At 39.3% G+C, this 17502-nt stretch overlaps 1 protein-coding gene across 14 annotated transcripts in view; it reads right to left on the bottom strand.

Moving 5' to 3' along the window:
* Positions 1-17502, bottom strand: part of ST3GAL3 (ST3 beta-galactoside alpha-2,3-sialyltransferase 3) — a 197204-nt gene that overhangs the window by 143512 nt on the left and 36190 nt on the right. For 11 of the 14 annotated variants that reach the window (XM_067301078.1, XM_067301082.1, XM_067301072.1 and 8 more), the window contains 2 exons: positions 7328-7375; positions 5217-5351 (listed from right to left, as the gene is read on the bottom strand). The exons of 2 other annotated variants lie outside the window; for them this stretch is intronic. In XM_067301078.1, coding sequence (XP_067157179.1) covers positions 5217-5351; positions 7328-7375 — 183 coding nt within the window. The remainder of the gene's footprint in view (positions 1-5216; positions 5352-7327; positions 7376-17502) is intronic. One more of the 14 variants, XM_067301084.1, reaches the window with a different exon arrangement.

Below are 17502 nucleotides of genomic sequence, written 5' to 3'. Positions count from 1 at the left end.
AATGCTGGAATAAACATGGAAATTTCTTCCAAGCATCCAAAAGAAATCCAGCTACCAGACAGCAAATGAGCAATGCATAGTCTAACATCTATAGACTCCATACAGACCACCCAGACAGCCACAAAACACAATGTACAATATCAATCACAAATTTTGAAATTGTATTTTGCATCTTTAGCCATATAGTTACGTACAAGCAAAATGGGCAAAATCTCCCCTTATTTTACTAATCTGAAATCAACAGTTTGGGAATTAAGCTGGCTCACTACTTTTATCCTTCCAACCATGAGCTTTATTTTAAACATACTACTTGCAAGTGATTTCACCAATGACTCAAGTACTATTTCTTTAACATCTAGCTACTTAGAAGCACAATACCAATAATTTTGCCCACCAAACCAGAAAACGTATTCAAACTTTTTTAAAGGATGGGCAGTATACTACAGATCTAATTCTCTCTGCATTTCATTGGTAATTGCAAGTCAGGCAGTACAGGAGGGAAGGCAGAGGCTTAGTTCTAGCTATTTTACCCAGAACGTTTGTGCTTGTCAAAGAAATCATTATGACACTCTGGAGACAGAAGTCCTATCAGGAATAGTTCAGACCACCCCGATACGTTTCATCCTGTCCAGGGCAGTTCAGTCTCTGTAGAACTGAGGTCTCTAACTGAGCTAAGCTTTGGTCAGCATCCACATGCAAGGTTCCCAGATGTGGCAAAGGCCAGGTAAAATGATTTACCCTGCAATGAAACAGGGTCAAACACCTCACATTTGCCTTGGACTAAGAAAACACATGCGGACTGTTACAAAAGTTCAGTTGATTTAAAGTAATTCTGTCAAAACTCAAGAGACGAGAAAGAATTAGTGAAAAAAGTCATATGCAATGGATCAACTGAAAAAGACAAAAGAAAAGGTTTTCTTCCATGTTTAAACAAATACTGCTCAGGACTACAAAGCAGCAATGAAAATACTAGACAAACAAGGATTTATGCTGCATCCTTTCCTTCAGATTTTCACTTTAACCTATTTGGTGAAGGAACTTACCTATGAAAGCATATTTTCTAAGGTTATTTAAATAACTGCAAAAGGAATATTAAGATTGTAAGACCAAGTTCAGAAGAGGCAGAACTGAGGTCACCTGGGCTCCTCAGCCCTGTTCCAGCCTCCCTGCTCAGATTGCATGCCCATCCCCTAAAGTCCATGTTCCAGTTCCCTCCTTGCTCTCATTTACCCGCTTTGGTATACAAGTTTAACAGCCTTTTCCTCCAGGCTGCCTGCCTGACACTAGGGAGAACCTTGAGTGTACTAGTCCAGTACCCAGAGCTCAGTCCTTAGTGCCTCTCCCTGCCACAAAAATATGCAGAAGAAACAGAATCAACAGCTGTAAAGAAAACTCTGCTTAATCCTTGCAGTCCAGTGCTGGAGCATGCCTAGCCATCCAAGTCTCTGTAGAACTATCTGGCCATTTTATGTTCCAATTATATGCGTAAAAATTGAGATTTTTCAAAGGCTTATAACATAGTCTAATTTATGCTTCTTTTTTTCTGGGGAGCAAAAGAGCTTCCTTGACACCATTATTCTTTCCACCTAGAGAACCAGGACAAAAGCATGAATTGCAAAGAACATTTTTTTTTAACAACTACAATACTTTTAAGATGTTGCCAAAACAACTTTTCCTTATTTTTTTCTCAGAAAAGACCAAATAACTTTTCAAATTTTAAGAAAATGTCAAATTTGAAACAGGCTCCCTCCAGCCCAGAGCATTTCAGCCTAAATGCTTAAAATTTGACAATATGCTAAGCAGCCAAAAAAAAAAAAAGACACTTTAATGGGAACTGTAGAGCAATGCTCAACATAGGCAGCAAAATTTGGAATTTCACATCTATTAAAACTGAAATTCAAACCTGTGGATTAAAAGCAGGGGAAGGGGGAGTCTCTGTCCAGTCACAAACCCATGCATGCCCTGGTGATGCTTAAAGTCATGAGGATACTACTTATTGTTTCAGATTTAGCAGCAAAAGGAAGTAATTTCCCAGCTCTATACCTTCGTTTTCTTTACCCTGTAATTCCTGATTGGGGCCCCAAAGACATCTGGCCTGGCTTTACAGTCTGAAGAAAGCAATACACCAGAGAGGTCTCCTTCATTAGACACTGCAACTACATTATTCATCCCCCAGGCACAGGAAGAACAAATAAGCAATCACTTGCTGATAGTGCTGTACGGGTCATCCATCAGGAAGGTCTCCTGCCTGCTTGTCTTACCTCCAAAATAGGTAAAATAAAACAAAAAGAGGTCATTCTAGTATATGACATTTTGAAAGGCTCTGGTTACCTTGACACAGATTGTACAAGTCTTGAAATATTTTTCATAATAAAACTATAGCAACCTCCATGGATAGAAAAGCAACCAACTGCTTTAAGCCAGATTTATGAAAGGCTCCAATAGAAAGGTGAAAAATTTCCTCTTATGAACTGCGTATGCCCTTTTTTTTTCCTCCCAAGGAGTCATCTGTTTAAAGCCAGACCGCAACTTTGCTAAATAAACAGTTATTTCATTTACTGCCATGTATCCACTTGGCTAATGGAGCCAGTATTGACCTACTGAATCTTCCAAGAGATTCTTATTTTAGAAATTGTATCGTGTTTCCTAATAAAAGTCAAGAACAATATTAATAAAATAGTAATCTACATTGGCTTTTAGTGACCTACAGGATGTACTGACTTGATGTGGAGAGATGCCACATAATACAAAAGAATTCCATTAAAATACTTTTACTTCAAGGTATTCCTTAGTCCATCTCTTGGCATTTGTACATGGACACGTTCACAACTGTATTTTCAATTGGATGACTAGAGCATAGATGAGAGGAAGATAGATGATACTGAATACACTGGCAAAGTCAAGTAAGGACTATGCAATCAATACATGACAGTCACTGGCAAAGATTCAAGCAGCTCCCACAGTCTACAAGTCAAAAAAATAAAGAACGGAGTAGAACTTCATTAATCAAAAATGAAAAGGAGAAAGATTTTTGCAGAATAAAACTACTAAAATGAGCAGGAAAAGCATGAGATCTTTCACATGTATTCTCTACTTTACAGGAATATGGAAAAAAAGCAAAGTCCACCCATCCTTTCCCATCCCTATCCATGCACTGTTAAGACAGTCAGAAATACAATGTTAAAAAAAAAAGAAAAGAAACGAAACTCATCAGCTCCACATGTAAATTAAAATTGTTTTCCTGAAACTAAGAGCAACTACCAGAGTCTCACAAATTCTATTATTTAACATATCTAAATTAGTTATACAGGCTCTAGAAGGCTGGCACAAGGTCTGTAGATTGAAGGATACTTCAGGGAGAAATCAACAATAACAGCATTTGCAATTGCAGCCTATATTACCAGATTCTCATGGGAAAAGCCAAGGACCAGCGAGCCATCTTCTGCAAGTCACCAAACTGTTTTGTTCTCATGCTAGGACTCTATCACCATTCTGCCAATTTGATACCTAACAACTTCAGTTGTATTCCTAAACTCCACTCATGTCACTCTCCATCCGAAATGCACAAAAGTGGTTACCAAATTCAGAAAACTGACTCTTGTGTTGCATTTAGGACAACAGACCCAGGGTTCTCCAGTTCCTGTCCCAAAAGGTTATCTGATGCATCTTCAACAGCTGGAAGAGACAGAGAAACCTTTCATAGTTCTAAAAGCTTTTCCCAAGGAAAAGGTTCAGGACTTTAGCAGAAGGAGTTACAACTAACAGCACACTCCTAAATTAGAACAAATTTAAATTCTCAACTGATTAATAGAACATCATTCTAAAATTAGCATCCAGAAGCATGGTCTTCCACGTGGACTTTCACAAGTACGTGAGCCTCACTTCCACACGGACTCTCACAACCACATGAGCCTCAGTAGATATGCTGCCCTAAATGAGATTTTTAAAACCCCATTTTCTTTGCAAAAGTCAAGCTAACCTTCTGATCAAGGGTTAAGGATGAAATTGAAAAGAAAAAAGCAACAACAACAAGTGAGTTAAAATACTCAAACAGTTTGAGCAAAAACTTTTGCATGAAAAGAGATGTTAGAACTATTGAGTCTTCAGCCTGCATTGCCAGTTAGAAAACACTGCTATACAATCAGTGGCCAGTGCTAGAATCAAACATGTCTAACAGTGCATGCCTACAAGGTATCTAAAATCCCAGTATTTCCAGCAAGTATATTAGCAGATGAGAAAGTTGTACCTTTGGGGCACTTAAATCCTAATGAGGCTTAGAGAAAAAAAATTTTAACTTACTTGCTTTCAGGCAAGGGAGATAGAGAAAAAAAAAAAAAGGTCTTCAACAAAAATAGCAAGGATATAAATTTGACTGTCAAGGTCCAGTGTTTGATTTGCCAGCAAGAAAGTAAAACAAAGCAATTGGAAAAAAAAAAAAAAGAGTACTGGCTGTCTATTGCAAACAAATGAAATCTAGGTCTACTCAAACACCCTCTGTGTCCTGCTTAATGTCTTCCAAGTTCAGAGCATGACACCATCCTCTCTGAACTAGTTTCAGCTGAAATACTAGCCCAGACACCACATCAAACATTTATTCTTACTGCTCAAACTTTATCTTTCAAGAAAAGGGGCAGTTGGGAAAAGGATCATGAAAATGTGATCTCATGAAGGTTAGACCACAGTGTGAACTTCAGACAGTTCAGTCTCACTCCAAGCATATTTAATTGTCATGTGCTCTATGCTAATAAACCTCTATGCACCAGTACTTTAAGGCTCAATAGCTAGATGATTTTCCAGACACTCAGTTCAGGAAGTTTTACCTAGAGTAACGTAAAGAGAGTGATCAGTCTGAGATGCATCAGGACAGATTTCCACCATCTCTGAAAACTGAGAATTGTATGTGGGAGAAAGAGGGAAGGTGACAACCAAGATGAAGACCCACAGTCAATTCAGAGAAAATACAGAAGCCGTGACAAGACATTGCTCTTTACATGGTATGATTACAAAAGAGCAATTCTAAGATGTCGTTCAGCACGCAAATAAAAGTCAATGTGTGCTAGTTTAAACAACATGAAATCTTGGCAGGGACACTATTATTCATAGCTGTTTAATTCTGACTGATAAAAAGGGTTTTTTTGGTTTTTGTTTTTTTTTTTTTAATGTTTCAAAGGATGTAGTTTTTGCCCCTTCTTACCCCAACCTGAAACATCACCTACTAGGAATGGCTGGGACTGGAGCTGCCATTGTTTCTTTGAGTTCTTTCTGGGCTCTGTCTTTTCCTGGGTCTGCAGCAAGATGAGATGGGACGGACAGCGGAACCACAAGAGCCACAGTTTTTCTTTCTCTCCTTCCTGTTCAACAAGGAAAGCTATCCCTCAGTTGGATAGATACCACACATCTTGACATCTTATTATACACATCAGTTTAGAGCTAGCTAAAGTTTCCAACACAATGAATACAGAGTACTAAATATGAAGGCAATAAACACACAGCTCTTTTAGACATTTTTTAACCTCCCTTCCCTGAGTTTTCTTCATATTTCTTCAGTGAAGAAATTCAATCTTTTTGCAGTGGAATGGTGTACTAGAGGTTAAATTTTACCGTCTTATTCATAACAAATCCAAGCTTGAGTTGTAATGTATAAGCAGGGCAAAGACCAATGTTTTTAAAACAGACCCAGACAGTCTGCTTACATTAGCTTTGTCTCCCACCTTCCATATTAACAGGATTCCAAGAGACACTATCAATTGAACTTATTTTTCATAAATAATTTTACTATCCTATTGGTAGCATCATAACACAATATTTAATATTTATGACCAACACCATAGAAACCTTGCATTGGAAGCTATTGCTAGGGCTAATTATGTTTTCAAATTAACTTGAAGCTAAACAAATATTAGGGAAAAAAATGTAGTGGGTAATATTTGAAAGTTTCACTCTGGGTCAGATTATGGTCTTTGTTATACTAACATCAATCCAGCATACTCAAGTGAGGATAAGCTGATTCAGGCTTACTCAGCTGCAATCAGAATAAAATATTTCCCTGAATTTTATTCACATATTTCATATTTGAGACCTATGCAACTCCCCCACTACTTCTGAGGACTAAAGAAACCATTACACACTAGGGAAGGGAGCTGACAACAACCCACTTTGGTTATGACTGACATCCATTATTAGGAAGGGAGGTAACAGGTTCTCTTCTCCCCCAAAACACCGTCCATTCTGCGCTCAGCACCCTAAGTTGCTCCCACATTGGACCATGCACCCACAACAGAGCAGTTTCCAGGTTTTAGAGAATAATGCAGGGACAGCAGAAAGCATTTGGGGTGCTGTAAACAAAGCAAGTTGCTACTACTAGCTCTAAGGTTAGTAAATCAGAATTGTGTGTTCAAGCTTCATTGTTAGTGTCAGGCAGCGGGGGCTCTTTCATACCGTGCAGGCAGCAGACAGGTGCTATGTTGGAAGGCAGCAAACTTCCTATGAAACTAAGAGTTAAGGCTAGTAAGCAAGATAAACTCAAAATCTTCACTTAGATTTTTTTCTAAGAGAAGATCTTTTAAGTGCTAAAGGACTAAGTTTTAAAAGTAATTCTTAACTTCTTCCTTGCATTCCACATATCATTATACACATACTGGAAACTGAATTTTATCCAGTATTGTGCTTGTTATGGTGTGCCTTGGCTACAGCCCATGTATTATGGATAGCCAAATGGATAGTTACTGGTTTCATGAAGTGCCTCCAGCACAAAAGAACTTTTGATTTTGGTTCAATTGAATTCAAGGTAGTGCTCAGGTTCTAAAGGAAATACGGTCAGGCCGGCTTTGCCCTGGGGTTCAATAACACTGGTTAACCTCCACAAAAAACAAGTTTCCAGCCCTATCTGTTTAACTGTAGGTCTTTCGCCTTCTTCTACCTGGAAGCATTCCTGATGTCTTTCTTCAAATAACTCAACTGTTTGTTTAGCTGAGAAACACTCCTAGTAGCATGGAACTGTTTTTCTTCAGTTGGTGGCTGACATCATCTTAATGCCTTTCATATGAGAAAAGCAGCATAAACTGCGCCACTAGTGCACGTAATGTGTCCAGGTCATCAACCTAGCTGCATAACAGAAGGGGTCTCATACTTTAATCTGTGTGTCACATTAAGACCCTTAATACTTCCACTGTGCTTAACAAAGAATCTGTTTACCCAATTTGGCTAGACAGCTGATTGCCACAGAAGCGTGACTCAGTTACCTGCCTCCCAACATGGCTACCACGTCCAACTACATAGAAGCCTTTTCACGAGGCGGGGGAGAGAGAAGGAGAAGGCAATGTTGTACCTGAGCCTATTGTATGTCCAACGGAGTCAAAGGAAAGAACCACTGAATCTGTAACACAAGAGTACAAGTTCATTTTCCCCTTTTTCTTAGCACTATTTCTTGCTGTAGTGCACAAACAAATTGATTAGATCAAATTTCCAGGTGCGTTTAGTGGTACTGGTGCAGAAACAGCGAGCCATTGCGGAGCAGGAAGGGCAAGACTGCAAACATCTAGCACTTGCCCCCCAAAAGCTGCGCTGAGCAACACCCCATCGTCATTACAATGCACAGAAGTGACAAGTTGCTCAGAAGGGTTTCTTGCAGTGCTCTACATTTCCTTTTCATTTTACTGAAATAATCCCTCATGCTACATTCCACCGGGAAAAAGATCAACTTCTTCAGCAACCAAACAACAAGCATCTAGCAAATGCAGAACATTGCAGTACGCTGGAGAAACATGGCACGATTACCCAACGAAGTAGCCACTATCTGTCGAAAATATTTTCATCTTATATCTAAGCAAACAAGTTTGGCCTTGTCTTATCAAAATTGAATCATAATATGCTTTTGTCTGCTAGACTGGAGAGATCTTTATTATCAAATTGATTAAAAAAATTTTGTCCTGTTTAGGTACTCCTCTGTTAAGATTAACTCTGCCCTGGTATTCTGTTTGCTAAGCCAAGTATGTTGTGCTCCTTACCGTTCTCACTGTAAGGCATGGTTTCCACATCTTTTAAACACTCTAGTGACTCCCCGTTCGGATGCATTTCAATTTATCAATATTCCTCATCTTCACAGTAGGCAGCACGTGTGCTAAATATCAAGGAAACGGGACCTCCCTGCTCGATAACTTTTTATTTTGCCATCTGACGATCGCATTAGCCCTTTTAGCCATGGCCACAGTGACAGCTTTTGTTCATCAGCTAACGCCCAAGACTCAGTCCATTTCATACAGTGGGGCACACTTTCGTAATTGTAGTAATACTGCTTGCTTGCACCTGGCTCACCAAAGTCATCCGGACCCCATTATTAGTCAATCGTTTTCCTCATTAGGTAGCGCTCTCACAATCTATACACTGTTTGCAAAATTGATCAATAAGGATCTCCTATTCTGTTCCCAGTGGAGCTGCTACATGGTACAATAGTCTATGTATTTCTCTGGTTCTTTTCCAGATTTATTTTTACTTGAGACAAACCAACAGTTATTTTGGTAGCATGTCTCATGGTTTGCTGGTCATTTTGATCCCAATTCCAAACTAAAGCAGCAACTACTGAATTCTACTCCACAACCAGAGGAGCTGAATTGGGCCCAGAACTTAAAGACAGCTTTCCAATGGATAAAACACAGGGAAGAGCAAACTAATGTGACAGAATGAAGAGTTGTATGCAAAGAGAAGCTTTAAACTGACATAGCAGGTAATTGCAGAACTGCCTCTTATCTTTGGCTAAATGAATAGATTGAATTCCTTAAAGTTTCTCTTTGTAATTTAGGCCTTAGATGAAACCCATTTGGCACAGCAGCTGCCTGGCTACAAGCTCTTAGCACAAGGCACTATCACAACCAGATTTAGTGTGCTGAAAAAAAGTTAAGCTCCAGCTGCATCACCTTACATTTGGGCAAGTTACAACCACAGACAGTGACAGTTAACACATTTCAGCTGACAGTAACTTGACAACAGGACTGACCCCTTGGATCATCTATATTGTACATTATCCTTGTGCTTATTTCCCAAATCTTACAAATTCAAAAAGGAAGAGCTAATTTTGGAAATAAACACAGCAAAATTGTTCATTTAATGGGATTTAAAACATTTTTTTGAAGGCAGGTCTGTTCCATCTCAGATACAACACTGTGGTAGTTACATTTCTTTTTAAAGATTACAGTCTCAAAATTTTATTCCAATAAAAATAAAAATCCATCTGGACTTAACAACTGTATTTCCTCTTTTGGGAGCGAAATTCAGACATCTTTATGTTATTCTAAATAGCAAGGGGCTTAATTCATTTTAAGCATGTTAAATTCATCTGCCATCAATTAATCCTGAACAACCTCTGTGGGGTTCTACTTTAAAAAAAAAAAGTGTTGAGATTTTTATCAGGATAAAGCATTGCTTTGTAGTTTATGCCAGATTTAAGCGTTCATTTTCCCCAATCTGTCTTCCATTCAAACACTGGGCATCAAATATTAGGACTTGTCTAAGAACGGCTGAAAAGCATTGCAATCACCAAATTAACACCATTACTGCAGCCTGCAACAATTGTATAATGTTTCAGTCCCTTAATTGAGAATAACATTATCTTCCTTCCACAAACGAGAACAGTTACAAGCATAGTGAGCATGTGACTTCCCTTTTCCAGTCCAGTCCTCCATGTGACTATTAGTTTCACAGCTTCAGCACCAAATTCACTATGAATAACCTGTATTACAGTAAATCCCCCCCCCCCCGGCAAGTAATTTCACAGATCTTTATTAAAACACTGTGTTTATTTCTGGCATTAACACTTCAGAACGGAAGCAGCTATAAAACTTGGGAAAGGCTGAGCAGGTAGTCACGTGTTACCCTTTTTCCACCCAGACAGCTATTCACATTCTGTCAAATTCAGTGCTACAGGTTATTTTGGTCAGAATTTAATGGAGATAGGCATTTCTTTGATGCAAGCCTGATTTATTAGCAAAGATACTCAGTCCTGCTTCCTTGAACACAACAACAACAGTTTGCTTCTAGCTTCAAACCTCTTCCAGCCATCGCTCAGACTTTTTTTCAGAGCCAAAGTGCTTGCTCAGTCTGTGCACAGTGCCTTTCTCCATCCCCTGTTTCTGTTTTCATAGTCTCTTCTGCCTATCTTTTAAAGGCAAAAAAACTTAATAAGATACAATGCAAAACATATCCACTTATATATGCCCTTGTTTTAGGTGCCAAGAAGTGCTTGTCTGAAGGACACATTCCTAATGTTTCAGCCACCTACTTCCATAAAGGAGTTTAAATATTTTTTTCTCCTACCTTCTTAACTGAAGAGCAGCCTTTATGTCCAGATCATGAAATCTGACACCCAATAGCTTGCCAATATGCACAGCTTAAGGCTGCGTACACCATAATGCCAGTCTTTTACATCTGTTTTCACATTAGCTACAGTCATTTTTTCAGTGGCTGCAGCAGTAAAAACAAAAAGGAAATCGAGATACAGCACAATCCAAAAGTAATTCTGGACCTGATTCAATCCATCAGAAGAGGTAAAGACAGCAGGAATACTTATTTAGAGGGCACTCAGTGCCTGGAATAAATACTTCCGAGACTTCACCAGCGATAGACAGCAAAGTTGGCCATTTTGGACCCATGCTTTGGGTCACTTTCCACTTCTGCCCTCCATCCAGCTAGATCATCAGAAATTGCACCAACAAATTGGCTCTGAGCAGAGCAACCTGAATTTACTCCACCACAGCCATTTTGGAGCGCAGAGGAGTGGTACAAGACCCCCGTCCTAGGAGAGCTCACTGGCGTAGAAGGAATGCAAATACCCAGGTTTGTTCCAGAACCAGGAGCTCCAAGACACATCATGCAGAGAGACTCACTGATGCTCTGGGAACAAATTCAAACTCTGCTCCAACATGCTCCAAAGTGGACATGCAGCTGAACTTGCCTTTGAAGGAATACAACTGGATTTGCACAGTTCTGTCCTGAAGTAGTAAATCCTGCAAATCTGAGATGGTTCCATTTGTCCCTGCACTTACACACAGTTATTACATGGTCCAGATAAGTCACCCAGAAATAATGAGGATTGACTGTATTTCTAGGCAAGGGTTGCACTTCAGAAGTTCCTGACCCCTCATCTCATCTCTTCAAACACACACACCCTTTCCCACTCCAGTATCCCCTGTCTCAAGTCTCCTTCTCCAAATCTTTCCCTCCCATTTGTTTTGTTAACCAATTACCACAAGCTTTTTCATGGCCTAGATATCTCTACCCCACATTCCCCCATCCCCAGCAGGGGCAAAAGGAACTACCCATCTTGCTGCATACTGTGCACCTCAGTTCTAGGCACTTCTGGACACCAAATATCTATCTACTGCTATTCCTTACAGAGCATATCTTTTCTACCACTCTGGTCTCTCAACAGCTACACCTGCAATAAAAAAAAAGAATGAATGAAGATTTGGGTCTTCATAGAGGAGTGAAACTGTCAGGTTAAATGGGAGATTAAGTGAAACATATGGCATGCAGCACCCAGAATATCCCATCATCGTAGTTGTCCCGTTTTGGAATTAATTAACTAGGACTCAGAATCAAAAGGACTGACGCTGCCTCTGAGAAAACCTAAGAACGCAGAAGTTCCAAAGGGGCCTAACACTGCAGCAGTTATTAAATCAGCAGTTCTAATGTCACGTATGTGCGTGTCCATAGACAGGGAGGAGACGAACAGAGCTGTATTGGAAAGCATCTGAAGTTTTATGCTCCAGAGAAGAGCCATGGACATCATAGGATAAGCAGTTAATACCATGCCTGGGTACTTAACTACTGAGAGATGTGTGGGACCAGCTCTTAAAGTCCTGCTGCGTTGACTTCCTGAACTCACCTAAGACCACATACATGGACCAGCTTCCTACACAGATACTGTCCCTGCTTTGATTTCCTCACTGATGATGATGACAATGCAATATACAAAGTGAAAATAAGTAGTGGCAACACTGAATGGGAACAGCAAATACAATCCACATTTAATCAAGGGCCGTACACAATCTGTAGGCTTACCTACATGCCATTTCAGAATTTCAGTTAAGACTTTTTACAGCAAGTGTCTCCAAGAAGCCACTAATTTTTATGCATTTTACAGATTCTCCCTGCAAGGATTTGTGGATGCTTGTCTCCTCACATCCAAAACCAAAGAAACTGAACTAATGATTTCTCTTATCCAGATTTGTGGGGGGTTTTTTGTTTTTTTTTAAACAAAACCAGACTTTAGCAATAAACCACCTTCCCTGGGGGAAGAGAGGGGGGAAAGAAAAAAAAAAAATCAGTAAAAAAGATTGCGTGCTGCTTTGGAAGTGGTCCTGAGAAACCACAAACCATTAGTCCCACAGGAGTTATAAGAGTTTAATAATAAAGGCTTAAACACAGCCTCAATATCACATACCATTACAGTAATATGCTATGCAGACCAAGCCAAATGCAGAATACAATAATACATTGCAATGTAAAGGCTGCAATTTGGCACATCCTCTTACAGAGAGCCAAGCTCTGAGGTTTGCATTGCTGTCTCACATGCACCATCACTGTCAAGTTTCTCATCCCGTATCCCTGCTTTCCAGATACAATTCTGTTGGAGACGATCAGAGTAAGTTAAATTTAATAACATCTAATGAAACTTCTACCTCCAGGGCTTGATCACAGACCAGATATCCTGCAGAGCTCAGTCACCTTAAATGGCGGTGGCACTTGCAGTAACACCACTGACGAATAAAATTTTGATTCAGAATAAGAATGAAAAGAAAGATTTTAGGTGCTGCTTTTTTTAGCATGGAATTAAAAGACCAACCATTGGGAGAAGGGTTGTCATTCAACTGTCCCCAGTTTTAAACTGAGTAGTGAAAAGGATAGAATCAAACACCCCATTAGGCACCAACACTTAGTCAGTGAAATGAGCAGACTTTTTATTTTCCTATGCAAACCTTATGGGTATGTAACAGGAATGATCTTCAGAACCACCACAGTAACCTATTGCAGTCCTTTTATTTGAACTGAATCTTTGTTTCACTCTCCATCCACCCAGACAAAGCTCAAACATTCTTACCTGAGCATTTAAATAAGAAATTCATCTGCACACAGAGACCAAATAGTTTTACAATTAAAAATAAGAGCACAACAAAACTATGAGCATCTGAAAAGCAAGAATTTTACTATAAACAGTAACAATATATTCCCAGTAACAATGAGACCTATACAAGTATAAGCCATATACATAAAACATTTTACTGAAACTAGAAGCTGGATCTCTAGAGTTGCTGTGGTTACACTTTACTGACAATGATTTTCTTAAGTCTTTACATTCACTGGACACATTACACTTTATTCCATGTGACAGTTTCCATCGTCTCTGACCCAAGAGCAAACTATTTTCCTCCAGCTCCTTGTTAATACTCCCTTTTAATCTACAGGTGCCATCAACCTTCCTGTCCGTGATTGTTTAATTGATCAACATAATTAAATACAATTCAGAGCAGCAGTTCTTTATCTGAACTTAGCCTGACATGTTCTGCTCTGATTCAGACCTAAACAGCAGCCTGTGCACCTGACAGCTCACCTGCTTTTTCCAAAGATATCAGACAGTTTGATAAAAAGTATAAGATTGGCCTAGAAATCTAAAAAATCTAGGAGAATGCCCAAAAAGTCTAATTATATTTAGCCATCACAATACTAACTGCTGTACAAAGAGAGAAAAAAATCCTGTCCAGTGTGAAACTATTAAACAAAAGAAAAATGGCCCAAAACACCCAATTAATAACAGATAAATTTGGAGACAAGAATACAAGCTCACACATTAAAAACCTGATGTTGTAAGTTATGTGCTTTTTGCTTTCTGTTCTAAAAGAATGACACACACATTCCTCTGATTTCCCAAACATAAGAGGAAGCATATTTTATGAATTGCTTTCTGAATGCAGCAGTATTTAAGTATTCCCTGCCTGCACTTATAAGTTACTTGTCCGGATATCCTTCACTTCCCAATTCCTTGTTTTACTTGTTGAAGACAGATTTAGAGAAGAGTCCGGTCACTCACTCAGCCTAATGATAAATGCCATCCTACTAGTTTGTTACCTACTACTTTTTCACTAGTGTTGCTTCCCCCGCTCCCCAGTCTATTCAATTTTACTAACATTTTCTTCTATAGTACAACTGATTCCTCACACTTTTCTGCCTTTTTCTGAACACGGTGAGCTGGCTCTGCGTTAAGAACACCAGTCACTACAGGAACATCTTTTTGTGCTGCAGGCTCACAGATGCTCTGAATTACTGATGTTAAGTCTTTACGCAAAACTTGGGGCACCAATTCTGACACCCCTTGGGCACCACTTCACACATCAGCAGCCAAGGTCAAGCAAAATATATAAGATGCTACTTTTACCAGTGATCTCAACTTGTACATATACACCCTATTAAAAACAACAAGTAGTATTCCCATGCTTAGACACCGCAAGAAGTTAGAATCTCATATGTGCTTTTAGAGTTGAGTTTTTCTAACATTCTCAGTGTCTGCGAGAACAAATAGATAAAGGAGCCATATGCCGTATAGGCACAGCTTTCCAATCACAGATGTGCACGCGAACAGCAGTACTGAAACACAGGGACTGCGTTTCACTCCAGTACTGTCTCCAACTGACAGGAGACCCAAGATCAGAGTTCAACCTTACTCCCTTTATGGGAGAGGAAAAGTCACTCTAGATCTCAACAACAGGAAACATCTGACTGTAAAAAAAATTTTTTTTTCAATAAATTCTGGATTTCCTACTTCAATAAATTGCTTCAAAAAAAGGTTTCACTGCAGTGTTTCTCTTGCACTGAATTTGAATGCCTGCCCTGCGTGCCGCTGTGGCACACGGCTGTCTCCGTGTTGATACGGAGACGGGGGAACGGGAAGTCTCATGAGGCAGCAACTAGTGCTTGATTCACATACAGACCTCAGGGTGGGGAGCACCAGTGCTTTCCATAACAAAAACTAACAAATTTTGAAGCAAGAGGAAGATAAGATTGTGGTTTAATGCCATTTTGTAAACTCAGTTTATAGTGATTCTTGTCCTTCTTACTGATAAATATCTAAGGGAAGAAATACTTTTATAAGGTTATTACAAAGCAAATATAGTAGTGATCAAAAACAAGTCAGAGCCCCAACAAGCTAAAATTAAACAAAAATCAAAACCAAGTAAGAGGTAGCCTTCCTCTTCTGCAACACCTCCCCTCTCACTTCAAGTTGTAATAAGAAATGGAAAGGTGAGTGCTTGAAATCAGTGAATAATTTAAATTGGGAGGGATCATCAAGTCCAGCCCCCTACTTACAGTAGAGGAAGACTGTGGAATAACCTGCAGGGGAATATTCATCCTAATTTAAGAATGCGTACGAGCACATATCATTGTGAAGTATAATAAAAATGGAGAAATTTCATTTTGATCTAAATATTAACTCAGTTATGCATTGCAGAAGAGGGTTGAAAAGGTTCTATACTTTTGCTCTAGCCAGCATCACTTTAGCTACTATCCTTATTTACACAATACTAACTTCTTAAGCTTACAGTATTAGAAAACTAAAGTAGGCTGTGCAGTTTCGCTCTCTATTTCTGCAGCTGATGGAACCACACACCTTTTTTATTGACAGATTACCTCTTTGCCAAGCTTACGCTTGAGCCCAAATTCCTTGGTCATCCCCTCTGCCTGGACGTCAGCTCCCTTTTGGGTTTTAACCTGGAGCCAGCCAGTTTCCACAGGGACACTTGTGCACAAGAGTGATGAGGCTCAGGCAAAAGTTCTGTCCCAGGGCGCACACACAACTGGTTCAAAGCACTTGTCTCTGCAAGCTCACGGCCAAACTAAAGCACAGCAACATGGGCAATCTTAATATAACCTGTGCAACCCTGAACAAGTCACTTGAGGAAACTGTTTCTCACCTATAAAGATGAGCAATCTGCTTTTTTTCCTCCAAAGAGTCTTGGTAAAAAGGCTCAAGAGCTAAGAATGGATATAGCTAAGTATTATCACTTATCTCAATAATATTATGTGGCATCAAGATCTACTGGTTGAATTGTAAATGGCAAAGTAGGCAACTGCAAAGAGTGTCAGTTCTCAATTTCCTGTCATTTAATTTAAACTACAACTCTCTTACTGATATAGTAATGGAAAGACCTAATATCATCTCTTTTATGAATTTTTATGAATTTCATGGAATCTTGCCAGTTTTTTTTCCACACTTGCTGTTGTGTGCCTTGCTCCTTTTCCATCAGGGTGTTTGTAATGAAGCGGCAGATTAACCAAGCAAGAAATAACATTCCTGTTCCAAACAGATGTATTTTTTAAATGTTCTGAGCACACCAATTTTCTTTATTCTGCAATGAATGAAAAGCTCTGGTGTCCTGGGCCAGCTGGCGAATATTTCAGAAGGATATTACATTGCTATTGTCTTGAGCAGTGCCCAAATTACCACTTGGTAGCAGGAAGCGCTGATATGTTTTGCTAACAAGATCAGTATTCATCTGGATCTATTCCGTAACTTTGCAGCACCAGGACCGAAGTAACCCTGGGCATGAGGACAACATGGTGCTTCACTCAGAGCATCCAGTATCTGAGCTCCTCAAAGACACAGCTCTCCGGTCCTGAGGAAGGCCAATAGCACGAGCCTCTCAAGTTGCTTTTTCCAAAGGATATGGACAAACAGTCCCCAAATGCAAAAGAGAAGGGGAGATCAAGGTGCTGGAGAAGTTCAATGAAAATATACTTGGCTTTGAGGAACACCACTACAGACAGGATACAGATGTATTGTAAAAAGTCTCAAAAATTAAACAGCCTCAAACAGTACAGATAGATCTGAGACCTGAGAGGTTTTTCTCTTTACAGAGAGAAATTCTTTAATTAATCCCAAGCAGATTCTCAGTATTTTAAAAAGCTCATATTTTTATTGTGTTATCCTAAGCCAAGTCTCTTACTTTGGTTTCAATTATTACTGTAGCATCAAGAAGTCAGTCAGAGACGCAGATTCCACAGTGGTACATGCAATAAGTGATAAAACAGTAAGACCCCACTCTTCTACACGTACAATCCACGGGCAAGACAAAAACCAGATACTGGCAGTTGGGGAACTACACAGCAACAACTGTAGAAACGTGCATCAGTAAAATAGGACCAGCTCAGTGCAAGAATGTTTTCTTTGAAAATCAGCAGTAATATTGGTCTTTAAACACAGCAATATAAGTGAAATGGTATTTTGTTTTTGAATAAAAGATTTGCCCTTTTTATTAGGAATGAAAAAAATTTGTGCACTCAAATACCGTATTTGTGTGCTCAAATTTAAAGTGCTCGCCTAGGTTGAGAATATATATATTCTTGTGAATGCATGTCACAGTCTAACACTTCAAAATTACAAATTCCTTAGCAGATTAATTTTAAAAGCTCACTGCTAGTCTTTCCTGGACAATCTCAATAATAAAACAACACTTC

Source organism: Apteryx mantelli, chromosome 8 (genome assembly GCF_036417845.1).
Source record: "Apteryx mantelli isolate bAptMan1 chromosome 8, bAptMan1.hap1, whole genome shotgun sequence".
Taxonomy (NCBI): domain Eukaryota; kingdom Metazoa; phylum Chordata; class Aves; order Apterygiformes; family Apterygidae; genus Apteryx; species Apteryx mantelli.
The sequence above is the reverse complement of the archived record's forward strand: the minus strand, read 5'-3'. Positions and strand labels throughout refer to the sequence as shown.